The sequence below is a fragment of the Falco peregrinus genome, chromosome 2 (assembly GCF_023634155.1).
Source record: "Falco peregrinus isolate bFalPer1 chromosome 2, bFalPer1.pri, whole genome shotgun sequence".
Classification (NCBI taxonomy): Eukaryota; Metazoa; Chordata; class Aves; order Falconiformes; family Falconidae; genus Falco; species Falco peregrinus.
This window is the reverse complement of record NC_073722.1, coordinates 106,867,905-106,893,306: the sequence shown is the minus strand read 5'-3', so window position 1 is coordinate 106,893,306 and position 25,402 is coordinate 106,867,905. Positions and strand designations below refer to the sequence as shown.

Sequence of the window (25,402 nt, the reverse complement as noted above, 5' to 3'; positions counted from 1 at the left end):
CCTGATCCCAGGATGGAGTGTACACACCAGCCCCAGCCCTGACGGCGCTGTGCTGCCAGCTCCTTCCTGCCACCCCACATGCACAAAAAATATTTATTTTCCCTTGCAAAAGTCACCAAGATCTCTGTCGAAAAACAGACTTACAGGACAAGATGCATCTCCCCTCCCGTCAGGTGAGGATGCAGACTTGTCGCCTAGCTCAGTCGGCTGTCAGTTCACATGAAGGTGGTGATTCATCCTACTCTAAGGCAGCTGGGCTGAGTCAGCCTCTGGATGCGTTATCTATCAGTTATCCGCCAAGAAAAGCCCCTCTAATTAGCTTATCCTAGATATTTAATGTTTAGGCAACTGGAGCAGGAAAACCCCACTCACGCTGTTCGCACCTTGCTTTTCCAGCGCAGCAAGCGCAAAGCTCCGCACGGCTTTTGTCCCCACGCTTCCAGCCAGAGAACAGCCCCAGCTGCTTGGCAGCTGACCGCCCATCAATACTAGTAACATTTTTAAGTTTTGCTTTAGGCCCCCATTGTTTTGTTCAAGGTAACCGGGAGCTCAAACAACTCTTGTCCTTGAAAGGTGACGGTAAGGTGCCTTACAGGCACTGAAGACTTTATTCACGCATGCGGGTATTGTACCACGCTGTGTTCACACGCAATAAATACACACACACGTCTTTATAATAAGTATTTACAGGAACAACAGGGAAAAAAAAAATTTTAAAAAAAAGGCAGAACTGAGAGCCTTGCAGGAAAGGGGAAGAGATTTCCAAGTAGATGACACTGTCAGATGGGGAGGAATCACTCGTCTTCATAATTTCCACTGCCTGTTAGAGACCGCCCCGGTGTCTGGGCATACAGTAAGTGAACGATTCCCAGTACAAGAGCAGCATTTGCAATCACACACCTTTCCCCGTTTGAAATTACAGACGAGTCTCCTCGCACACACTGCGACGGATGGGAGTTCTTGGAGCAACACAGAGTCTACAAGCACTTCATGCAATCTGCTCCTTATCCCCCACCTGCACGTACCGCCTTCATTAACAGTAACGAGCCAAACACCCTCGCAAATATCTCTGCTAAGGGATATGCTGAGAACTGAGTCCAAAGAATCTTGACTCAGATGGCCCAACCTGAATGATGGATCAGACAGGCAACGAGGCTTGAGCACCTTGAACCTTGCACCTCTCTGTCCTTCCCCAGGTTACTCCGTGCCAACCAGTCTCATTAAACAGTGGGAAAGTGGCAAAAGTCTCAAAGGTAATTAAGATCCTGTAAGCTTTGGGGAATCAGGGAAGGAAGGGACCTCAGCAAGGGAAGGACCAGGACGTGGTACGCCCCGCATGGCAGCAGATGAATGGACAGGAGGACAGATGGTCCACAGCTGCCATCAGGCTGGCCTAGCTGGGACCTCCAGGAGGACACTGGGAGCAGCTGGCTTTTCCTAGAGCTGAGGTTAGGCTGATCCGATAGACAATCAAGATAAGCCTGCAGGAAAGCCAGCCTTACCTGGCCCTGTACTGGGGACCACCCTCTTTTCCAACAGAAAAAATGAGAGAATGGGAGTCCTTGCCTCTAACCCTTCCCTGCTCTGATCCAGCCACCTCTTCAGAGATGCCCTCACCTTCACAGATTAGCACAACACGGCGTGAGCCACCTGCCTCTGGCGTTAATTCTGTTGAACCAGCCCCCGGTTAGCAGGAAAGCAGGATTTATTGGCTTGGCCTGCTTGAGCCCCATCTCCTGTTTCCAGCAGCTGCCACCGTGAGGGATTTCAGGAGGAGGTCAGCGCGGGTCTCCTCCCGATGTACAACGGTGCAATCCTTCCCACTGCTTGAAAAGCCCTCTCTGAGCACAGCCTGATCAGCTGTGCCCGGAGGCAGGTGATCCCAGTACAGCCAAGTACAGAAGGAACTACAAATCACAGTTGAAAAGTCACAATTGCTTCCCTACCAATCCAAAATTCCGCTTTCAGATGTCACCCCCCTCTCCTCAGCCAGGAGAGCTGTTGCAATCCAATGATGGAAAAAAACTCGATTATTTAGGGGGATCAATCAGATCCGCGTTAGCAGCACTGCCAGAAATGTCGCGATGGGGATTGCCCACACCGATCTGATACGGGGCTTTTGTTTTGATGCACAGCTCTGCCAAGCAGCAAGCACACAGCCAGCCACGCGAGCCACAGGGAACCCCTCCCACAGCATCCCCAAGCACTGAAATTCCCAGGCACATCACACTGAACCTGCAGCATCAATAATGATGTTACTGTATCACCAGGGAGCCTCCTGGACCCCCCCAGGTGACCAAAAGAAATCAATCCGTTACCGCACATACAATAAGAGCTTGCAATCCAATAACTGCCATCTAAAACCTGGTTTCACTTCCAAGCCCTGGGTTGATTATTATTGCATTAGCTATGGAGGGACAGTGTTGCCGCTCAGAGAATGCTTAGCTCTGCTTCAAAGGGACTGCATTTCAGCGGTGGAAGACTATACAAATGCTTTGACAATTGCTTTGGGGTCCTTCAGAGCAGATAGGTGCTACAATAAAACCTAAGATCTTATCGATACAAGCCTTAGTAAAAATAAGCACCAATGATTCCTCAACACGGCTCTTTTGCACAGTAGGTTATTCATGGGACATAATTGAAGACATCTTTGAGAGAGAGAAATATTCAATTAACTCTTTAAACCAGCTGCCACGGAATGATGTGAACGATACAAAAAGATCATCTAAATGAACAACTCACAGCTGACTCCAGTAAAGACATGTCAAGAATTTTTTTCTGCCATTTATATCATTGCAGGAGCCTGGCTGGGAGGAGCGCGGGGACAGCAATGGGTTTGGATAGATAGCTGCAAGGGAAGAGCCAGACGCTGCCATGCGCACCGCGGGCACTACCCAAAGCATACCAAATACATCCCCAACACGCTGCCACGCTCTCGGGCTGCCATCGGTCCCTCTGGAAAGCAAACTCATCCAAACCAGAAGGCAAAATGTTTTGCCATAGCTGAAATCATGCGCTGACAGGCAAGGCAATGGGTATGCTCCTCTCCATCTTAGCCCGAGTACCCCGTCTTCTACACAGGCACCCATGGGTGCATCCCACAGGAGGAGAAACAGGAGCACACGTGTGTCCTGCAACACACACCGCGCTGCTGTCCTTCCCCACACACCCCGTGTTGGTCCTGCCACTGCTCCAAGACGTTGCTCCCTACCCCGTTCCTCCCAAAACCAGAGCTCGGCCACCTCTTCCCCGCACCCAAACGTGCCCCAAATGAACTGCACTGGTGTCTCCACGTTGGCCAGACCTAAGCATCAACCACCTGAAAGCCGCTGAAGGAGCAATCTTGATCCCCTGATCCACAACAGGTTTCATCTCGGTCCTGGTTTGCAGGCACATGGACATCCAAAATCCAGGTATATCACCGGTTTTCCACCAGCAAGTGGAGTGGAGCTTCACTTCACAGCTACCTCGCTGCACCTAACGCAAGAACCTGGCTGTGTATCGCTGCAAGAAGACACGCAGCAGAGATTTTGCACTGTAAAACCTTAGAGGGAACATGAGACAGGTAAATTTTAGGTCAAAGCAAGAAGTGAGAAAACGAGGTTGAACTTGACGTTGAAATAAAACCTCCCTGCGCCTTTTCTGCCTTAAGATTTATTCTGAGTTGACAACAGCCTATTCCACAAGTGTAAAGCTTCTTTCTCTGCTTGGTACCTTCTCACCAGTTAAAAGAGGCTTCCAGCAAAGCAGCAAACCAAACAAATCCCAAGGCACCAAACTCATTTTCTTACTTAGGACAAGCAATGGGAATGGAATAAAAATAAAGGTTTCCACAGCTTCTAACGGCTTGCCAAGAAGGCCAGCATCGCACAAGTAATTAATATGGACAACATGAATTTCAATTCTCTCATTTGCAAATCCAGCATCACAGTTAATCTCGAGCATGGACAAAGTCCATTAATAAAGCAATTCATGTAATGGGATTCAAAGCAATGGCAAATCAATACATAACACACTTGTATGCTAGAATAATCTATGCTTCGCACAATAATCACGGTAACTGTAATGCTGTGTGTTTATACAGAGACATATTCAAGAGCAGCCCAGTCCTCCTAATGAGCTCGATGGAGCTTGTTCTCCCACGATGGGATGCAACCAGCACCAGGGTTGGACAGCCGCAGCAGAAATACCCCGCAAGAAAATCAGATAAACATGGGCATGAAGCAGTTGCAGCAGGGAAAAGAAATCCAGGAGGATGCTATTTAACACAGAGGGTTGGCGCTCTCCTGACCTCAGCCTAGAAGAAGAAAAAAAGGTACGCTATGAGCCATTGTGTCCCTGTGAAAGTGATAAAAAGGCTTCCGTGGATGAACAGAGATGCACGCCCATGGTTGGGTACCATCCAACATGTTCCCAAAAGTTACGCAAGGGGCAGGGGGTGCCTGAGCAGTGCAGGGAAGGGACAAACTCCTCAGCAATCCCATTTCATGAATTAGCTTTGGAGCTTGCGGCTCGTTTCTCTCCAGACACCAACAGCAGGCAGTTCAGAAGCAGTTTCATTAAACACCGACCACACACACTTTTGCACAAAGATACCCACCGCGCCAAGCTGGCAACCGATCCCCCTAATTATGGGATGATAGCAGGCACGCTCTGAAACCAGCCGTATCCACACAGCTCCAGCTTAAAGAAAAGTATGGGTATCACCCACTTCTCCAATTAACTCCTAATCAAGCCCGTGAGATGCCTTTTTTGCAGAAGCTGTGCCTAAAAGTCCGTGATGCCAAGCTGCTCCGTAGCACAAGAGCTAAGGCAGCATCCAGCGAGGCATGGCATGGCTGTGCAGCACTTGCTTCTAGCTGAAGCCCCAAAGGATGCCTGGGACCAGCATCCACACACAGCGAGGGTTCCCCACCGGCGCTGCTTTGCCTGCAAGGCTCTGGTCACCGCGGAGCTCCACATCTGCGTAAAAAAGATACTGCAAAGGTGTCAGAGCTGCCTCCAAATGGAGAGGTAGAGCAGGAGCCATGGAGAGCTGCTGCTCGTGCTGCCCCCATCTCTTCCTTCTGCTTGCAGGCAGGTTATTAAGTGACTTTCCCAATTTAAAGACTCCCTAAGTCCCACAAAGGACGGAGTTATTCTGGGTTTGGGGAGGTCCTCACAGCCCTGTTCACCATCAGCAGCAAGAGTCAGGGCTCCCCACATCACTTCCCAGCTCAGTGGTGCCTGAAGGTATGGGCAGCTCCCCCCGTGTTTTTAAAAGCCTGGTCCCCCATCCTTCAAGTGTGAGCTTATCAATTTAATCTCGATAACCACACTGCTCAGTCCCTCCAGGGCACAATCGGTGAGGGAAGGGAAAGGATTTCTTACACCCCCGAGCAGCCACAAGCTAGGCGCTGCGTCAGCCTCTCCTGCACCACCCCACTGAACCTCATGCTCAGCAGCTTTTCCAGGTGCAAGGGGAGATGATTTCCCCCAAACATCCTCCTTGAGCCCCTTTGGTCTTGCCCTGGGTGCCTGGCAGAGCCCTCCTCCCCGGGAGGTGCCTGTCCCTGCAGCTCATCAGCTGCTGGTAGGACCCTTCCTCCATCCCCCACTGTGGGCTCTGATGCATTTACTGATCCACACCGATCCCAGCCCATCCCCTCTTTCCCTTAACCACTGTCTTTCTTGTCACCTTTGATGTGTGAAAGCCCATGTGGGGATTGCAGAGAATCTTCCCCTAACAAACCGGAGAAACTGAGCCAGAGCAAGTCAAACCCACATCCCCAGGCTCGGACCATGCCACCTTCTGCCTTTAACGACCACATTTGCAAACACCTTTAGTTGGGAGGCCACGGTTGTGCTCTCCTCCTCCTCCTCCTGTGGGATATCTTCCCTCATGCTTGCCAAGTCAGAAACCCACTTAAATACCTGATTAACTATAAGCACATGTTTAAGTCCCACTGAAGCCAAAGGGGTTTGATTAGCAGAGCACTTAACAAAGGTTTTCGCTAAGCAAAACTTTCCTCCACTGCCCTCTCCACCCCAGCCCCTTCAGGGCAGCACAGGGTACCACTTGGTAAGCAATAGCCAGGACACACCACGGACATCAACTCGCCAGAGCGAAACGCAGCTCAAGTGATCACTGGAAGAGCATTTCACACAAAATCAGCCAAGGAGATCCCAGGAGACACAGGCAATTTGCAGGCTGGGCTGGGCTGAGAAGCGGTCTGCCCTGCGAGAGCCAGTGCACCGAACTCGCCAGCAAAACGTTTCCAGTAAGTGCTATTAAGATCCTCCTCTTCGCTTCACCACACATCACTGCAGCAAGGCTTGAGGGTGGTGGCTGCTGGCCTCTGTCCCTCCAAGCCCCGGGGGCTGTCTGGGATGTGACAGATTAACCCACACGTGGCCAGAGAGCCCCTGCACTGCACCGAGAAGAGAAATTCATCCCAGGTTTTGCTGGGGGTGCTCAACGGACATGGAAAATAAACAGCCTTTCTGCTGTGCCCCATGCCTCTTGCCCTGTCTGTAGGCTCTGCGTCCTCTACAAGGGAAAAGAGCTGCTCTTTGCACCCCCAAACCCAAAGCAGCACCCCCAAGCCAGGCAAGGCTGGAGGGCAGGAGGGAGAAGCAAGCACATCCCCTCCTGCCTGCCCCCCCCCTCCCCCCCGCCCCAAGCTGCCTCCTGCTTGGACAGGCAGCAGTACATCTTGTTCAGCAATAAAAGGTGTCAAAGTCCGCCCGACCCTGATTAAAAATGAGAATGTTTCTGCTTTGTTTGACAGTCAGGGCCATTAAGCTGCTCTTGTTGATATTTCACTTCCCAGCGAAGATGCTGGCAGCGTGCACCAAGTGAACTCAGGATGACCTAGACAGAAACCTACCTTTGCCCAGGAAGCTTCTGCGAAGGAAATCCAGCACGTGATGGGTTCGTGGTGGTGCAATGCCCAGCAGATGATAGCAGGCTGTGAGCTGACACTCGTGTGTGATAAGAACCACACCTTCAGGCCACTTTGCAGGAGACTGCTTCATCCAAAACCTGCTGCTTCCACTGCTGAGTCATGCCAGAGCTCCGTGCTCCGAGTGATGCAATGCAGATTTCGGTACACACTTTTGCTTCTTATAGCTCCCAACCTGATTAGGAGTTTCCTTCCACCCAACCCTCCACTGTTGGGTGCGAGATGAGGACCAGAAGGATCACCAGTCCCAGTGACGAGGCAGGAGGCTTGTCTACAAGCTGTTTACACTGAAGATCGTGTCAGCTCCTATTCCATGTTTTCACACCCACGGGAGCACGGCTGAGGTCCACACCCTGGCACCAAGGATGAAAGCCTGGACCTGCACTATCGGTTCTCACAGGTTTAGCATGGTAAGAGGCCAAGCTGCAAGAAGAACGTGGTGCTGGCAGTGAGCTGTGGCTCCCAGCACTCCATTGAGTGAGGTCCACAGCACCATGCCTCCTCCTCCTCGGGCCCATCCGCATCTCCCAGACACCCAGCTCCACACAGGCGGGTTCCCTCGTTAGGAAGGCAGAGCCTCTGCGTCAGCAAAGAGTCCCTGTTTGCACAGAACAGGCACTGCTGGCTCAACCGTCAGGTACCCAGCCTGGAACCAGCCAAGGCAGGAGTTTCCACTGAGGGATGGAGGTGCCCAACAGGCTCCAGGGGTTTCCTTCTTGGAGAATGACAGCGAGGGGTGAAAAGATGAAAGGATGGCTGTGCTTCACTCTGTGATTTTTGGCACTGGTTTTCTTTCAGATAGAAGAACTTGTGCTTCCAGTGGAAACACTGACAAACCTCCACAGAGATGGCTCTGGTATGAAGGCTCGGAGCATCCAACACATCAGCTGGCCAGGGCACCCCTCAGGTCCTTCATCTTAACACTCTGCAGCCTTCACCCACAGAGAAGCCAAGCAGTTTCTCAGTTAACACATTGCCCACCCAGCCTTCTCCCCTACCTTGTCCCAACCCAGCAAAGCCCCCAGAACCACACTGAACCGGACTCAGGTGCTGAGGTCTCCCTGAAGCCAATGGGCACTAAGCAGAGGCATTATTTCAAGCGCATCTTTCCAGGTTTCTCTTCAGCTGTGCCCTAGACAAACCCTCCAGCTGCATCTCCTGAACTAGAGCAGCCACCCCAGCCCCAAAAGGCTGACTAGTGGCCCAGGACCTGCAGCCTGCACATCTACACGAAGGCACACGTCACCTCCAGCCCTGTCAAGGTCCGGGCTGTCAGCTGCACACTGGCATCTCCAGGCACTGTGTCGAAGAAACCACATCCTCCACCAATGTGATGCAGCACAAGCATGGGCTGATCTCTCCCTTCAGCACCAGCTGGCAAGTCAGATCAGCCCCTCCATCCCAGCACTATCGGCTCTAGGTTGTTATCCGTACACGCTGATAGCTTTTCCTTCATTTACCCTCCTGCAGATCCTTCCTCCTCCAGTAATTCCTGGCGTCCTTTTGAATTTCATCCCCCAAACCTGTTGAGCCCCACCATTGCCTCTGACTCCAGGGGGGTCCGACACACCCCAGCCTCTGGGGCAGGTGTCCCCATGGCTCACGCTGGGTTTGGCTCATTCGCTACAAGCAGCCAATTCCTGGAGCGGTTTTTGTGCCTGGGAAACTTGCCTGTGAGTTCCCCTCATGCAGCCTGCAGGGACAGCCAAAAATTCCCCTTACACAAACTTTGGAGGAACATCAGCAAAGCACCCAGCAAGAAAAGCCTCTGTCTCCATGCCCTGGGCTATTTCCCTGTTTCCTTACAAAGTGACACCACCTCAGGAAGCATCCCCAGCCAGGAGCAGAGGTCTGAAATGCCGGCAGTAACAGAGTACCCTGTTAATCCCTCGTCCTTCTCCGCGGGTGGTTGAGCCTTCCTGGGAAAACTAAACCAGACCCCATGAAATGCTATGGCCAAAGAGTATTTCCACAGGTGCTAGAACAAAGTCTTTGGCTTGAAACTCCCACCACAGCTCTGGCATTACAAGCCCGGAACATTTATTTTCCAACTTCAAACTAGCCAACACTAATATTTTTGACCACTGGTTTCTCCTGAAATTAACAGCAGAGAAAGAAGAACCCTAGAAGCCTTCAGGACACGGGACCAACTTCTTAATATTGTTTTCCAGATCCAACTGCAGGGCTCAATAACTGCTGAAACCTGATGCAGGACGATGAGCTGAGCAAGGGCAAAGCCAGGATGAGCTCACTGCACAGCCCCGTCTGCCGGCACGTCGAGCTTTCCCTTCCCTGCTACAGTCCCACCAAGATATCCACAACCTTGGGCTGAAATTCTTCAACTGGCCATGAAACAGCCGATGTCAGTATCAAGGCAGCGCTCAGACATGACTAACACAGTCATTGGGCTGGTTTCCAAGTGGAGAAGCAAGTGGCCCATGGTGAATCGGACACCTACAGCCTCACACACAAGAGATGGGGGTAAACCGCGGCGTTTGCAATGGGCTGGGGGGGGCACTTAACACAGGGTAACACCACACGAGCCTTGGGACCTTCTTCTCCCCCCAAGAAATACCAGGAGTTCATGCTTGAAGGAAAGACTCCTTTTGCAAGACATGAAACGAGAAGGAAAAACCTTGTTTCTCCCTGAAGGTGCCACAGGCTGATCCAAAATCACCACTGACAAGTAAATAGGCTGGAAAAACCTACTTCTGAGAGCCGGCAGGCTGACAAGCAGACTCGACGTGTTACTGTTTCCCTTTTTTACTTTATCTTTCCTGACGTGCCTGCTCAGACAGATAAGGTGCAGCTGCTCCGAGCACCCCTCCTGGCTCTGCCACCTCTGGACACTGCCGTCCCTGTTCCTGGGAGCTCCCCGCTCCAGCATACGCTCCCCTTCCCTTTTACCAGGTGGATGCTCAGCCCTTCTGCCCCTCCATTCCCTCTGCAAAGTGAGCAGGACCGATCCTTTCCCCCGTTGCATGGGGGGGGGGGGGTTTGGAGGGGTGATGATGGCAAAGCCTGCAAGGCAGCAGGGGGCTGCAGGAGGGGGGCTGCGAGACCCCTCTGCCCGCTTCCCAAGGGTGGCACACCTCCGCTCTTCCTCTGTCAGAGCTCAGCCCTTGCAAAACCTTTTGGCCAAGCTGACCTCACCCACAGACCAGCCCCTTTCGGTTTGCCAGGGCCTTTCTCCTGACCTCTCCTCAGCCCGCCAGTGGCAGGCAGCGAAGCCACGTCCCTCCCCACCGTCCCCACTGTCCTGGCGCAACCTGCTGCTGCCGCCTGCTCCCTCCACCTGGCCACCTGTTCCACATGCAGCTGCCCTAACAGTAAGGGCTGGGTCAGACAAAAAAAACATGTCTCCACGTGTGTATTGCATGCACACACACACAGCAGAAGCTCATAACCCCCAGGTCCTGTTGCAGAACCCAACCACAAAACCAGCTTCTCCTTCTCCTGAGAAGGGGAGCTGCTTTGTGCAATTCGTTCTGTTTAATTAGCAACACAGCCTGGAGTGCCCGAGCTGCAAATCTGCCCTGCGGCATCCTGCCGGCTCGTGGAGGGGTCAGGCAGGAGATGAAGTGTCCAGAGATGGAGCTTGGGTCAGTGCAGGGCTTTGCAGGTGGTGCTCAGCAGTGAGATGTTGTGCTCATCCCTCTGCAATCAACAGCAGCAGCACTGTAAAATGACCTCAACCTGCAGGAACAGCACTTTATTCCTGCCTTTGGGATTAATTTCAGGCTTCCATATTTTCGCGCCGGCACATTATCCTCTGAAGGGAGGGCACATAAGCAAACACAAGTCCTTCTAGAAAATACAGTTGATTTACACGATGCGGCACCACTAAAAAGAATTTTTTTAAAAAATGACTTGCAAGAGAGGAGTTTAGCTTATTTATTTTCTTTGTGTTGGTGGAGAATAGCAGCCGATGGGCAAGAGATGAAAGCGTCCCAAGCAGAGATTTCTTACCACATTTCAGGGAGCTAATCCCATCAGAGAACTGCTTTACATCTGTTTGAACAGAGATGGAGGGAGAGGTTGGCTGGAGCCAAATCTTGTGCTGGTGCAGACAGGCTGACCCTGTCACCTGCACGGTGCCAAATCCCCCACTCTCCTGCCCTGGGCAGCAGCAGGGTGGGAAAGAAAACGTGGGGGGAGGAAGATCGCCCAGCCCCAAGCCACGCATGGAGAGTACGCAGGAGCTCAGGCTGAGCACCGATGCTGTTTCCTTTCTGCAGTTCAGCCTGCTTAATGACCAGTGCCACATACTGGAAAATCAGCTCATGGTGCAGTGACAGCAGCTGGTCCCCAGCTGGGAGCAGGGACCTGCTGGGCAGGTGCTGCGCACACACAGTCCCACGTTGCTTACAATGCGCCCAGGAGGTTAATAGGGATGCACGCATCCAAAAAGCCAGGACAGCCCAAAGCCCTCACAGCTCTCGGAGCTGCTGCCACCCTCATCCTACAGCAACAAGGCAAGAGAGAAGAAATGCTTCTTCTGGCATTCACCCACGGAAAGGACTGGATTTTTATACTCAAAAAGGAGATGTCAGAAAGCAGATGTTGTGCACAAATGGTTCTAAGACACCTTTCTCCCTTGCTTAAGCCAATTCGGTGATAGAACTTGGTTAACACCAGCCAGTTCCAGGGAGGAAAAGCTTTCCCTCAGGTGAGTCCCCGCGCACGCAGATGATGCCGCTCCACAGCACGCTCCTTGACACACGGGGGAGACTGAGACGCAAAGGAACTTGCCCAACACAGAGTCCCCAGCAGCATCGCCTGGGGCCACACCACCCTGCCACCAACAGCACCAGCCACGGTGCTCCACCACGCCGCCGGCCCATGCTGGGCTTTCAGCTACGGCCATCGAGCGCTCGTCTGGGTCGGGGTCTTTCCCAAGCCCCTTGTAACACGGACATCGCATCCCTGCCACAACGACGCCACACAGACGTGAAAGGAGCCTGTCAGCATCACCCATGCTGGTGATGCTCAGTGTTTTTAAGGGCACTTAAGTTACAGTTAAATCTACACTTCCAATGTGAGGAGAGGATGGAAAGCAGAGCCTGATGCTCAGCTCCATACCCGCCACCAACAGGGCCACGCTGAATGCTCTTAATTCCCAAAAGCTCTCAAGCACAATGCTCTTAATTCCCAAAAGCTCTCAAGCGCAGCCTGTAATTCCCGTTATACAGCCCGGCAGGTGGGTAACGGCACACAAAATAATATCTTGATTTTTTTCTGGTGTACGAGAGGCTGCCAGGCAGCCCGAGGGAGGGAATTGCTGAGATGAGGGCTTCCCCTCCAAACACCTGCACCAAAACGGGATGCTGATTGGGAAGGTAACAGAGGGGACCATCAGCTGGGGCAAATTAAGTCCAGTTTTTGCAGGGTGTTTCAAAAGTCTCCCACCTTCCCAGCCCAAGACTCAGTGAGCACTGCAATTTATGCCACGGGGAACTGGGCAACTTGCCCCTATCTTATAGGAATACACCACTGAAGGAGAGTCAGGAGGTTTTGGGGGTTACGGGAAGAAATTAAGTCTTTCCCATGTTTCACCCCATGCTTCTGTGGTTTTATTTCCAGCATAAGGGTTTTAATCATTAGGTGGAACGGAGGCTGTTCTGGGTTGGGTGTTTGGTACTTGGCTCAGAGGGAAGAAGCTCGGAAAGGGAATTTGGATGCTCCACTGAGGATCCACCTTGGCAGGTGCCTCCAAACTGGGGGTAAGCAAGGTACTGCAGCTGCAGGGGTGGGATCCTCCCAGATCCTCAGTCTCCTCCGTGAAACCCAAAGGTAAAGGCATTTGGCTCAGCAAAGAGATTAGTGAATGCTCAGCCTTGCTAAGGAAGAATTATGGAACGGGTTGCAGGAGGATTCAATTCAACAACATCAAAATTCAATTAATACTGCTATTTAAAATAGCTTTAAACATTAAGTATGTTTACTTTAAAACATTCATTTCCAACAAGCCATTTAAAATGACGCTAACCTACGGTCATGCTTTAATATTAAACAGCTTATGTTAGCCTAGGTAAGCAGGATGTGCCGCCTGCCAAAGTTTTAAGGAAAGTCACTGACGAAAACCCAACCAGAAGCGACAGAGGGACAAACACAGCTTTTGGGGGAGTCTGGCTCTCTCACCAGGACAAAGCAAAATTCTCCATTTCAGTTAATTCACCTAGTCCAGCTAAACACCTAACTTCAACAAGTCAATGAACAAACTAGGAGTACAAAGGAGAAACACGTTTTCTGCAATCTGCAAGTAAAACCACAACCTGAGAGGCCAAGATCGCTAATTATGGTGACCAGAAGTGTAATTCATTATGTACAATTAATACTCTGGTTAATGCATCATCTAATTTTAAACGTAAACTGTGTTTTGAGAGGTTTACTTTGTCTGCCCTACATATCCAGCATATTATGAGTTCATCAACTGACCAAATAACATTAAAATTTTAGTTTTCTGCATTTTAAACTTTGTTTTCATCTCCGTGTAACTTGAGTCAGAAATAATAATAATAAAAAAAAATAATCAATCATGTAAACCCAAAATTCACCATTTCCCACCAGAATGAACACATACAAAATTAATCACCCAGCCAAACAGCTGCCTAAATAAACGCCCCCAGATACACCAGGCTCCTTGCTTGGAAAAGGAAGTATCTGATTACACCAGCAGAAGCAGCTTTTTACAACCAAACAGGAAAACATCCTCTTTCTTATGGAATGACCAGAGGAAAAAAATCCTACCCACAAAAAAAAAATAATAAAAAAAAATAATAGGCTGCTTAAATCAAGATTCCCTCCTTGCTGACTTTGGCTGCCGTCACTGCCATGGACGTAGATCATTCACACTTGCATCCCAAATTGCTTCACGCTTTCCGCCTTCACGCAGGAAGCCCACAGCAGCCATCAGGAGCAAGGTTTCCCCCAGATCCCTTCTTCTTCCCACTCCGGAGTGGGAAGAGTTGTATCCAGATAGATGGTGCATATGGAAATGGATGAAGGACTGCCAGAACGAACCGAAGCTCTGCTGGCTCTGCCTGCATGCCACCACGGGTCAACAGCGACCTTCAGAGAAGGGGCCATCAAGGATGGGCTGTTTGGACAGGTTCGCATCCCGTTTCTGCAGAGATTTGTGCTACACTACCCTAATTTTGGTGAGCTCAGGCTGGACCAGGGCCTGGGGCTTATTCAACACAAGCAAAACCCGCAGTAGACGCTGCAGCGGGCGCGATGCATCCCTCATGCACGGGAGCTGGGGCTCTGCCCCAGCGTGCCCTTTCACTTTTTGGGGTTTGAACCCTCAGGTCCAACTTGAGGCCCTCACCCCCACACTTGCCATCTCATGAGATGTCCCCAACCTCCCGCTTCCCACTGGAGGTGGGGGTGCCCCAAATCATTTGGGGGACCCCACACTGGTCCCCACCCCAAGCACTGTGCTCCATGGGACTGGCAGGGTGGGAATGGGGCAGGGGTGTCCCTGCAAAACCCCTGAGCATATCTCCAGCTAAAATAACCATTTCCCACCATAGACTGCAAAAGGCTGAGGGCACGTCTGCTCTCCTTCCTTAGCAGATTCTGCTTTCCCCTACTGGGATTTAATTGTCGTGCCAAGATCTGCCTGGCCTTGGGGAAGGTGGGGGCAAAGGAACAGCTCTGCAGAGCAAGATAGTAATTAATTGCTTGCCAGATCCCAGCCACCCCCTCAGTGGGCTCAGTTTAAGCATCCCCCAGAGACAGTCAGCTCTGGGAGTGTTTCCCAGCGTGGTACCCAGCCATGGGACCAGGGGCTCCCAGGCTCAGATTTGCTTCAAGCCCAGTGCCCTTCGGTCGTGCAAATATGGGGAATCTCAGCCTGTGCACGAAGAAGATTGCTGCCCATGAGAGACGGAGATATGGAACCACTAACGGCATTACTGCTGGGTTTTAGAATTGTGTTGTCTCAGCTCATCACGCTTTGGAGGGGGAGGAAGAGACAGAGCGCACTCACCTTGGTGTGTTTTACATGCTGAGGTTTAGAAAATGGTGCTTCACCTGCCATGTAGCTGGATGTCCTGCCCCTGGTGGGTACCACAGCATCCCCCCAGCTGGGTGAAGGCAGGGGCCAGCATCTGCCCCATGCCCCCCGGCTTGGCCAAGCTGCTCCGCACCCTACGGGCCATGCTGGTGGCTCACCTTTTCTAACCTGGCTCACTTTTGCTTTCCCAGCTAGCATTCATTTTTTCATCTTCTGAAGCTAAACATAAAGCAAGGAGCTAAGAAATCCAGCAGACCCTCCCCCACCCTCCAAAGAAACCCCCACCCCCTGCACTTGAGGGTCGTGCTCAAAGTGCAGGCTGGTTGGTTGGGCTCTCCTTTAATTAATTAACGTTCATTTCAACTCAAGTACTATTAAGAAGTTTAGGGACATCGCCTCACAATCTCTTGTGCAACACAAGAACGCAACCTCCTGCCCCCCGCGAGCGCACCCACAGACGTTACAAAACCCCGCAGGGATGGGCAGGCGGAGCAGCACCGGTGGGAAGCAGGAGCAGGTCTGCAGCAAAGCAGCCCTGGAAACGCTGCTGCTATTTCCCAGAAACCAACCTCAAAAGGCAAAGGGGACGTTAGAGGGCTGAAAGCAGCAGGCAGCAGCCTGATCCACTGCCTGGGGTCAGCTGAGCTCAAGGATGTGCAGGCTGTTGGAACCTAGGCAAAACCCCCCCAAAAAAAGTCTTGTAAAGAAATTCCTCCCCCAACACCAAACCCGAGTCCTGCTCTGCAACGGCAGGACAGCCAGGCCTCTGGGAAGGTTGTATTATAACAGCAAGAGGCCCTAAGGAATGAGATGTCCATGAAGATACCCAAAGGCACAAGGAAGGAGGCAGCTCGCTCCCGTCGGCTCTGGTGCGTGTCCGAGGCTGTCCCTCAAGCTGGTCATGCCACAAGCTCAAACCCTCACACAAAGAACATGTTGCTGCCTTTGAAAGACAAAAAGTCTGAAAGGTGGAGAGGCTTGAAAAGGTCTGAGAAAGCTGGAAAGCTGGAAGCAGCTCCCGCTCAGAGAGCCAGGAGTAATTGCAGTTAAAACCTTCTGCCCGGGGAGGGAGGCTAGGCACAATTGGCTTTCTGCTTTCAGAGGCAAGATTAAATTTACCATCCAGTGGTCTTCTCTCCAAAATATGGAGGACAAAGAGGCTGGGATACACAGAAGACAGAAAGGGAATCAGGCATGAAATCACACTGGGCATTTGGCTAGGACCTGCGGTAGTTAAATGCTAAAAAAAATCCCATCTCTCTGTACGAGAATCAAATTAGTATTAATACATAACTATCGCATTTACCTAAGAGGAGGTCACAGTCACCGACCCCTCCCCCCCCAACACATGGCATGCTATTATTGATCTCAAGCTATCAAGAAGCTATAATACACTGGATTTCAAGCGCATGGTCCCATACCACAGTGCCCCGAGACCCCCTGCACAGCCAGGCACCCCATCCCAGCACAGGTCCCAGCGTGGGGACCTGCAGGGAGTTCCCTTCCCACACAGCCGTCACACCCACGCACTGGCAGGAGAGGGGAGACATCCTCAGACACAGGGGTTTTGCAGTCTGAAGCAAGATAAAAAGGAAAAGGAAGAAAGAAAAAACAAAAAAACCTGCATGCCAGCCTGTCTGAGGGCTGGAGCCCTGAGCTGCCTGCATTTCGCATCAGATGTGCAAGCAGCAGCAGCCTGGGGGGGGGGGAGGGGGGAGGAGAAAAAAAAAAAGAAGAAAAAAAAAAAGGACACATTCCTCATTCCTGCTATTATATAAACAGATGAAGTGCTGAATAGGCGTTAGCTTGCCAACTGCGACCATTAACCTCTCCCAGTTTGGAGATTTCTGGCTCCAGTGAGGGTGCAGGCAGGACCTCCTCACCCAGCCCAGCAGGTCCAGCAGAAGGAAACCAAGATGTGACTCAGCAGTTTCATCTCTGACCCCTTTCAGATTAAGTCCCCGTGCTGCATCACCTCCTGGATCCCCAGCTCTGGCACATGTGGGAGCCACCACCTCCCCAGGCACGCAGCCCCCTGAGCCAGCAGCGCTCCCAGAAAGGCTGAGCTGGGGACTCCTGGAGAGCTGGCCATGCAGGGAGCGCATCCAGGACATGCTCCTCAGATGCAAGTGGATACAGGGACACGGATCTTGCTCCTGCTCGGGAGCTCTCACTGCTGTCCTTACAGCAAGCACAGCCTGCCTGGCTGTGTTGCATGTGTTGTTTTAACGCATCCACTAGCAATGCTGATTTCTTATGCGTGTGATTCCCCAATCCCAGCGGGGACATCCCTGCTAGAAGAGAAAACCTTCCCTGCTCCGTGCAAGCAGTAGGGTGAGCATCACTGCCGCACCGGGGAGGGGGGGCCTCCAGGGATGGAGCCCGCATTGCTGAGTGCTACCACCTCTGCCCTCCCCAGCACCGCCTGGCCTTCCCCTCCCTCCCTGCATCTCAGCATCTCCCAGGGACACATCTTCCTCAGGAGAAGCAGCGGCAGCCATCTTCCAGGGGGTTAATTAAAACCAGGCTGCTCAGAAGCCAAGCAGATGCAGGATGCATCCACCTGTGAATCCCATAGGGGAAGGAAAAAGAGCAGAAGGAGCCAGGATGGGGAGCAAGCAGGGAAAGTACGCTGCAAGAGAGCAGCTTGCAGCAAGGCAGGATTAGGGAGCACAGCGAGACCAGAGACCCCGTTTGGGGCAGAAACACCCCCCCACTGCCATGCACAGTCATTTGTTGTCAATGCCTCCAGCAGCCTAAGGGTTAAAAATAACTGTGGGGAGTGCTGCGGGTTTCGTCAGCAACCCAAACCAGAGGAAATGAGGCTAATCCCAAAGCCGCCCCACTGAGCTGGCAAGATGGGTTACCCAACTTCCACCTGCGGTGCCCTACACGGCACCCGGCCTTGGCTCCTGTCGACCCCCCCTCGCAAAAAACAAATCCCATGCCACAACTCTCTTCATCCCTGCCCTCCTCCCGGCAGCTCGCAGGCTGCGAGGAGCTGGGAAATCCCAGCCTCCGTCACCTCTGATGCTTCATGTGGCAGAAACAATGCTGCTGAGGTCCTCCAGCAGCCGAGGTCCTCCAGCATCCCCGGGGACCACAGAATGATCTCCACAGGGATGATACCCCACGGCTGGTGAGGAGCTGGGAAACCCCAGCCTCAGTCACCTCTGATACTTCACGGGGCAGAAACAATGCTGCCGAGCTCCTCCAGCATCCCGGGGACCACAGGACGGTCTCCATCGGGATGATGCCCCGCAGCTGGTGCGCACGGGGCTAAGAGCAAGCACAGAGCGGCACGGTCCAGCTACGAGGCACTCACAGGCTGCCGCTAAGATGCATCATATCAGCCAGACCACAGCACTCCCCAAGGTCTGCTCTAGACATCCATAAGCACGTCCAAGGCTGAGGAGGAATGTTTAAGCAGTTTTGGCATCGGCAGGGCTGGAGAACGTGCTTCAAGGCTGGTGCAACGCCAGGGGCCAGCATCCTTCGGGGAGAAGGCTGGAATCTGAGGCAAGGCAGCACTGAAAAACATCCCTTTCATCCTGACGAGCTGCCAGAGACACTGCAAACCTTGCAAACTCACCTGACAACACATCTACCTGCATGGGGATCTGCTGTGCAACAGCATCTCTCTCTCTTCGTCGTAGTTAGGGGAAATAAATAACCCTGGAAGCACTCCTGACCCACAGCCTGTACCATGGCAGGGGCACACTGTGTAACAGAGACCAGGCTGATACCGGGCCATGAAGTGCTTCAGGAGCTGTTACCGAGCACACAAATTTACAACAAGGGGCCAAATTGCGTCTTTATGGGTGACTGCTTTTCGAGCCTGCCCGGGGATAACACCGCCCCGCAAGCCTTCCCCTCCCCACCTCAGCATCTCCATGCACCCACGAGATGCTAGAGCTGACTTCCCAGGAAGGTCCAGGAACACCCACATCTCTCCCTTTGACTGCTCCAGGAGCAGTGCTCTCCCTTCCCTGCTGCCACGTGGCCGGGGCTCGCTGCCTTCACAGCCCCCAGACCCCCCGCAGCTCCTGCCTCCCTGGCAAGCGCAGAAACCTGAGCACTGGCGGCAGAAAAGAGGGACAGGTAAGATACACATCACAGGGGCAACAGGGATAAATAGCTCTCCATCTACATCAGCTGCCATTTAATGCACTTACCAATGTTAATTAAGCAGAAGGACCGCCCCTAAGAATTGCTTTTTAATTTTACCACACAGCCCTTTGCCCTGGTGTAGCAGGGAGAAGGACACAGGAGCCCAAAACGAACTCTCTCTACATTAGACATTTTTTGTTTTACTATTCCCCTGGCCAAGCCCCCTCTTACAATGAAGATATTAATCATTTAATTAATAAAGCATCCCTGCACCACACAGTCCCCGTGGCACCAGGCAGCTGCTCAGAAGTAGCAGGCATTTAATCCCCAACCTGATGGGGCAGACATCGGGACACAGTGGGGCAGACACCGGGATACGTGGCACCTTGTTCCTGCAAACCCAGGATCAGGGTAGGACAGGGCCGGAGGTGCCCGCACCCGCAGCAGGGATGCATTTCAGGGACAGACCACGGGGACCGCAGGCTGCCCACAGCGGAGGCAGCTGCCTGCGCCGTGGGCACGGGGTCTGCATGGCTCGCTGGGCATCAAAGCATGTTTGCCCCTAGCCCCTTCTTGCAAATTGGGGTTATCATGGTGTCTTTGCCCACCTGGGGTCCCACCACCACCCAGCGAGGCTGGCACGAGCCGAGAAGCCACTTTGCAAGTCCTGCAGCTTTGCCACACCTTGGACCTTGCCATTTAGCTTCTGGCCATCTTCAGTGCTTGGAGCTTATTACAATACTTCACCTTCTTTCCCCTCCCCCTTTTATTTTTTGCTTTTAATTCCTGGAACTGCTGTACACCTCCTGCCCCACGCAGGTGATGCCCAGAGCCGGCGGATGCCTCCTCCTCCCTTCTCCCACCAGCCCAGCTCTGCCCAAGCAGCAGCGACAGCCCAGCAAAAGCTCCACGTCGAGCCATAACCAATGGCAAATTCTTCGAGTGAAACGTAATGTGCTGGGAAGCGCTTCACCATTTCACTTGGGAAAACGATCCGTTTGGCAGCAGAGAGGAGGAAAACATGCTTTGTTTTACAAATTCTCTCCCCAGCAGGAGAGACACTCCCAGAATTTAATATACTGACAGCGCTTGGCTGCTTTAACCACTGAAACTCAAGAGTGCATTAAAAAAAAAAAAAATTAAAAAAAGAAATAAGTGATAGTCTATATAATATTAAAGCCTATCCTGTTCTGCAACTGGTGGTATTGGGCACAGCAGTTCATCGGCGCAGAAGAGCTGCAATTCTGCCACTCATGACAGCAGCCAGCAGGGTCTGAGTGGGGGTTCCCAGCTTTCTCCAAGTGCTGGACACAATTAATTAATTCACTTTTCACTCTCAGGGTGAGGCCCTGCAGCAGCTCCTTGTGGGAAAACAGGGAGGATGCTGACAGGTAAATCTAAGAAGTCGCTTTATAGCAGAGAAACTGGATTCAGAGTTTAATCAGTGCAAGAATTATTTCCACGAAAGGCAACCAGCTCCATCCAGGTCACTAGCAAGCTTCTTGCAACCCCAAACTCCAGCCTCAATAAAATGGTAAAGTATAATATATATATATACACACACAATATATATTATATATAAAATATAATAAATAATAAACAGTATTTCCACCTATTCTCCGATGCATTTAACTGCTAAAAGCATCCCACGTGCAGCATGGCAGGGATGCCCTATGGGAAAACACACCTCATCTAAAGAGAGCAGCGGACAGCACTTTTTGGAGGGGGGATTTTAATTTTGTAGCATGGGGTTTGGGCTCCAGGCAGTTGACAGTGTTCCTGGAGCAGACGGAAAGAGCAACCGGTATCTCCAGCTAAAGAGCCTGTCGTGAAAATGAGCCTGGCTGTGCCAAAGGAGCACGTACCCTTGCGAACAGCCGCTGCCAGCTCCTGCACGCAGTGATAAATAACATAAGTGTTATTCCGAGGGCAGGCAGTGGGATCAAATTCCCTCCACACCGGAGACCGCTTCTGACCTCTCCAAGGAGCAGTCTCGAAGCAAAGAAATCTGTCTGCTGTTCACATTTTTCATCTTTTTAAACAAAATTAAGTCCGCTTCGTATCTTAGCGCTTTTATAGTTGTTTGCAACCTTCAAGCATTCTTGAAAATATTAATTAATCCTTACAAGAGCCTGTAAAGAAAACAGCGTTGCTCCCCATTAGGGGAGGGGAGCAGGGTGGATAAATTTGGTGAAATGCAGAGGGCCACGCTGGACATTGGTGCCAGTGGTGAGGCTGGAAGGGCAGGACCTGCATGTTTAAAATATGATTTTGCTGCCCTGCCCTTTGGCTGATTATCAAACACAGCTTTTGTGGGAGCCCTAGCAGGCAGGAAGAGAAGCCCCCCAACCCTCACCTTGCAGCTGGCAGGTAGGGCAGGACATTATGTCAAGGAAAGCTGAAAAGCTGGTCTGCCTCAGGTCTGGCTACATGCTCATCCTGCTCAAAAAAAGCATGGAGCATGTTCAAACACAGGGATGCTGTCACCTACCCCCTAGCTAGCATGCTGGGCTGGCTTCAGAGCTTGATGGAGTCAGTGGAAAGGCTCCCAGTGACCTAAACGGCTGGGATTTAATAAAAAAAGCCTACATGCAACTGAGAGCTGGGCACCAGGTCACTTGGTTTGCTCGAAAACCCCAGTTTTGCAGCAGCATCACACATGACCAACCCACACCACAGCCCCTCTGTAGTGGCCACCGTATAAATGGCTCATGGGGAAAGGTCTCTGCCCCACCAGGTTCACCCATCCACCCCCCTCTGCAGGAGAAAAAGCTCGTCCTTCCTCCCCTAGATCCTCCCTTTCAGGCTGGGAATGTGGCAGGAGCTCAGCTCTCAAAGACTCCTGCTGCCTGGCAGCCCCAGCTCCCTGGGAGCAAACTGAGCATCCCTTGTAACCACCAATGCACCCCTCAACTGCCACCTCCGGAAAGCCAGCCTGGGGAAAACCACGACAATCAGGATTTGTTCAGTGGGGCATCCCACATTCGCTACTCGAAGGCAAGGAATAATACCATGTCATTAAAAATGTGCTTTGAGTCTATTATAGTATCTAGGACAAAGTGTTCCCTATTTTGACACTCTTAAGACAAATTTTATCAGAGCAAGCTCTTCAGAAACACGCTCATGAAGACCTATCTGACTGTAACAGGTTCCTTGCTTCCCCCAGCATTTTAAAATTAATTTCTACACCACCACCACCCCCCAGTCAGATGATGGGATGCCCCCACGGTCAGATTTGTCATTAGGGCAGCTGCTGCGACACATCCCAGCTCCCTCACAGCCAACCTGCAGGGAGGGAGAGGATGGTCCAGAGCATCACTGAGAAAAAATAGTATCTGAAGCCAGAGAGAACTTGGGAGCAACTCATGGTACTTCACAGGCACCGAGATTATTTTTTTTTTGGTGGGGGTGTTTGACATAAACACCTTCTAAAATTAGCCCCTGCCTTCCTGCCAGCTCCAATGGGCTGCTTGCACCGATAAAGCTTTGGCGTGGCTGAGAGGGTGCGACATTTGGGCACAGATCCGCCACCCAACTCACGGCAACCTCTTGACCCACACCGCCACACAGATCCCGCATGGAGAGGTGGTTGTCCCAAAGAATCATACCCCCAGCTCCCAGGGAGGGGGGCACGTTCATCTCAAAGCACCGTATCTCAAGCCTCGAGAGCTTTCTATAAAGGAATGCAAACACGCGTGGAATTGCTCAGATTTCTCAGCCGGACTGCCCCAAAGACAGTCCTAAACCCCGTAAAGGGACCCTGGCTGACGGGGTAGATGGAAGCGTGCCTCTGGGTGGGCTGCAGGGCTCGGGGACATGCCCAGACAACACTTCCACTTGCTAAAAAGTTACCAGGACCAGAAAATGGAGGAGGAAAAACGCAAAAAGCAAAACCCACCACAAAAACCAAGAAGAAAACCAGCAGAGCCTGGAGGAGCTGCGTTTTCACACAGGCAGACTGACACCGAGCAGATCCACCGGGCCAGGGAGCTGCTCCCGATGCCCAGCAAAGATCTGAGCAACTTTTCCCCAGGTTGTAGAACTGGTTACGCTGAACAGCTAGGTGCCTTGCAGGCTCCTCGGGAAGAAAACCGAGCTTGAAGACGGGTCTGTTTTCAGTTTGCATGGAAAACTTGCTGGTTTTCCAAGCCCTGTGTACCCCAGAGCCTTGAGAATACCCAGCGCTTCAGCTTTTTTATCACCATCTATCAGCAGAAAAGGTTAAATGCTAATTTGCTGCAGACAGAGCAGTGCTCCTCGGCTGCCTGTTTGCTCACAGCAACTTTCAGTCGTGTTGCTTCCCAGCTCATGCCCAGCTCAAACAAGACTTTCAAGGGGAAAGGTCTTGGGCTCTGCACAATTAATTCCCCGCGCGGCATCTCGCACGCTCGTTGCTGCCAGCCCCAGTCACCACCAGCAAAACTCCACCAAGCGACTGCGCGTCAAAGAGAACAAGATAAAAAGCAAAGCTGCCAACTCTTGGTATTTCAGAGCCGAGAAGAAAAAGAGCTGCTTCTCAAAAGCTGCCAGCTCAAATTGCCTCAGCGTTTCCACAGATCTTGCTTTAAAACACCGAACTTTTTGAAAGTTGAGTGGGAACCTCCTTGAGTGGGCTGCGCATACTGCAAACCCCAGAGCTATCAGCGCAAGCAGTGAAGGGAAAGAGAAAAATGTACCCGGCAGGGTTCCTCGCTGCAGACAATGCAGAGCCACCTCCCCGGGGTTCTTTTCCCATCTCCAACACCGTGCCCACCCTGCAGCTCCTCAGCAGCTTCCCCAAAATTACGCCACGAAACGTAGACCCGCAAAAACGGAGCGTACCCCCCTTCTCGCTAGCAGGCGTTGGAAACCGGGATGTGTTTTGCACCTAGACTGCCTCTTCCCCACCGCAAGCAGGCAGCGCACCCCCACCCCCCACCCCCCCCAGGAGAAACCTGCCCATCCTCACCTGCCGCAGGTGCCTCAGCAGCTCGGTGGCCTCCTCCTGCTTCCCCTGCTTCACCAGCACCAGCATGTCCTGGATCATGCAGATCCGCCGGTGGTAAGGGGGCAAGCTGCTGCCACCACCCTTCCCAAACTTCTCGCCGGACTTCACCACGAGGGATGCGAGGAAGTCCCCCCTTTCCCTGGGGGGCACTTTTTTGCGGTGGTGGGCCGGGGGGCTCTCCCCGGTGCCCGGCTGGCAGCCCTTGGTCTGCTTGGTGCCCATCGCGTGCGGCCCCGGCTTCTGCAGCCCTGGGGCTGCATGCAAAGGGGGTGGGGGGTGGGGGCTCGGGGCTGGAAGCCACGGGGGAGGGACAAGGCGGGGGGGGGGGGGGCACAGAGGGATGCACGAGGGGTTTGGGGGTGCACAGGGGGGTGCACGAGAGGACGCACGAGGGATTTAGGGATGCACAGGGGGATGCACGAGGGGGGATGCACGAAGGGGTTCAGGGGGTGCGGGCGGGGGCTCGGCGGCCCCGGGAGCCTAGGAGGGGGGCGGGTGGCCGGCGGCGGGGCCGCTCCGCTCCGGCAGGCGGAGGAGAGGATGGCTGCGCCCGGCGGAGCGGAGCCTTGCGGCGGCCCCGCCGCCCCACTCCATGGCTGCGGGGATCCCGGCGGCTCCTTCCCCGGCGCCGGGCGGCGGCGGAGAGCGGCAGCGGCTCCGCGCAGCCCCCGAGCCCCCCCGCAACCCTCGCCTCCTCCTCCCGGCGCCGAGGGGGCTCCCGGGGTGGGCGGTGGGGGCGGCCACGACTTGGGGGCAACTGTTGCGCGGCGGGGGCGGCGGGGCTGCCCCGGGAGGCGGCGCGGCTCGGCCCGGCCGGCGGCGGGGTGTGCAGCGGGGAGCGCCGGGGGAGGGCCGGGGGCGGGCACGGTGCACCGAGGCTGGGCTTGCGGAGGAAGCTGGAGCCGGACGGGGCTCTTCCTTCCTCCACCGCCTCCTGCAGCCCCGCCGGGCTGGGGATTGCACCGGGGGGGGTGCACCGGGGGGGGGAGGACCGGCGGAGTTGCATGGAGGGGAGCGGCACTGGGCTTGTGTTCGCCCCGGGGGGGGCGGGCAGCGGGGCTGGGCTGCGGGCAGCCCCCGGGAGGCGGCGTGGGGCATCCCCGCTGGTGGTTCCCAGGAGGAGCACGGAGGGCTTTCCCGCTGCAGCCTCACCCCAGGGGACCTGCGGGCGCTTGGCCGTGGCCGTGCCGCGCACGCAGCCCGGGCTGTCCCCTCGGGTGTCCCCCCACCCGAGCCCCCCTGGGGGGCACAGCCCGGCTGCGCCCTCCCGCACCTCCCCGGGGCTGCCACCGCACCTCCTGCCCCCCCCCCCAGCCCTGGCAGCAGCCGCTCGGGTGCCCA

At 53.4% G+C, this 25,402-nt stretch overlaps 1 protein-coding gene across 1 annotated transcript in view; it reads right to left on the bottom strand.

Annotated features, from left to right (window-relative positions):
- Positions 1 to 24,894, bottom strand: part of LRRC75A (leucine rich repeat containing 75A) — a 97,699-nt gene extending 72,805 nt beyond the window's left edge. The window contains exon 1 of the mRNA XM_005240545.4: positions 24,023 to 24,894. Within this exon, the coding sequence (XP_005240602.2) occupies positions 24,023 to 24,283 (261 nt within the window). The 5' untranslated portion in view covers positions 24,284 to 24,894. The remainder of the gene's footprint in view (positions 1 to 24,022) is intronic.
- Between the last annotated feature and the right edge of the window lie 508 nt (positions 24,895 to 25,402).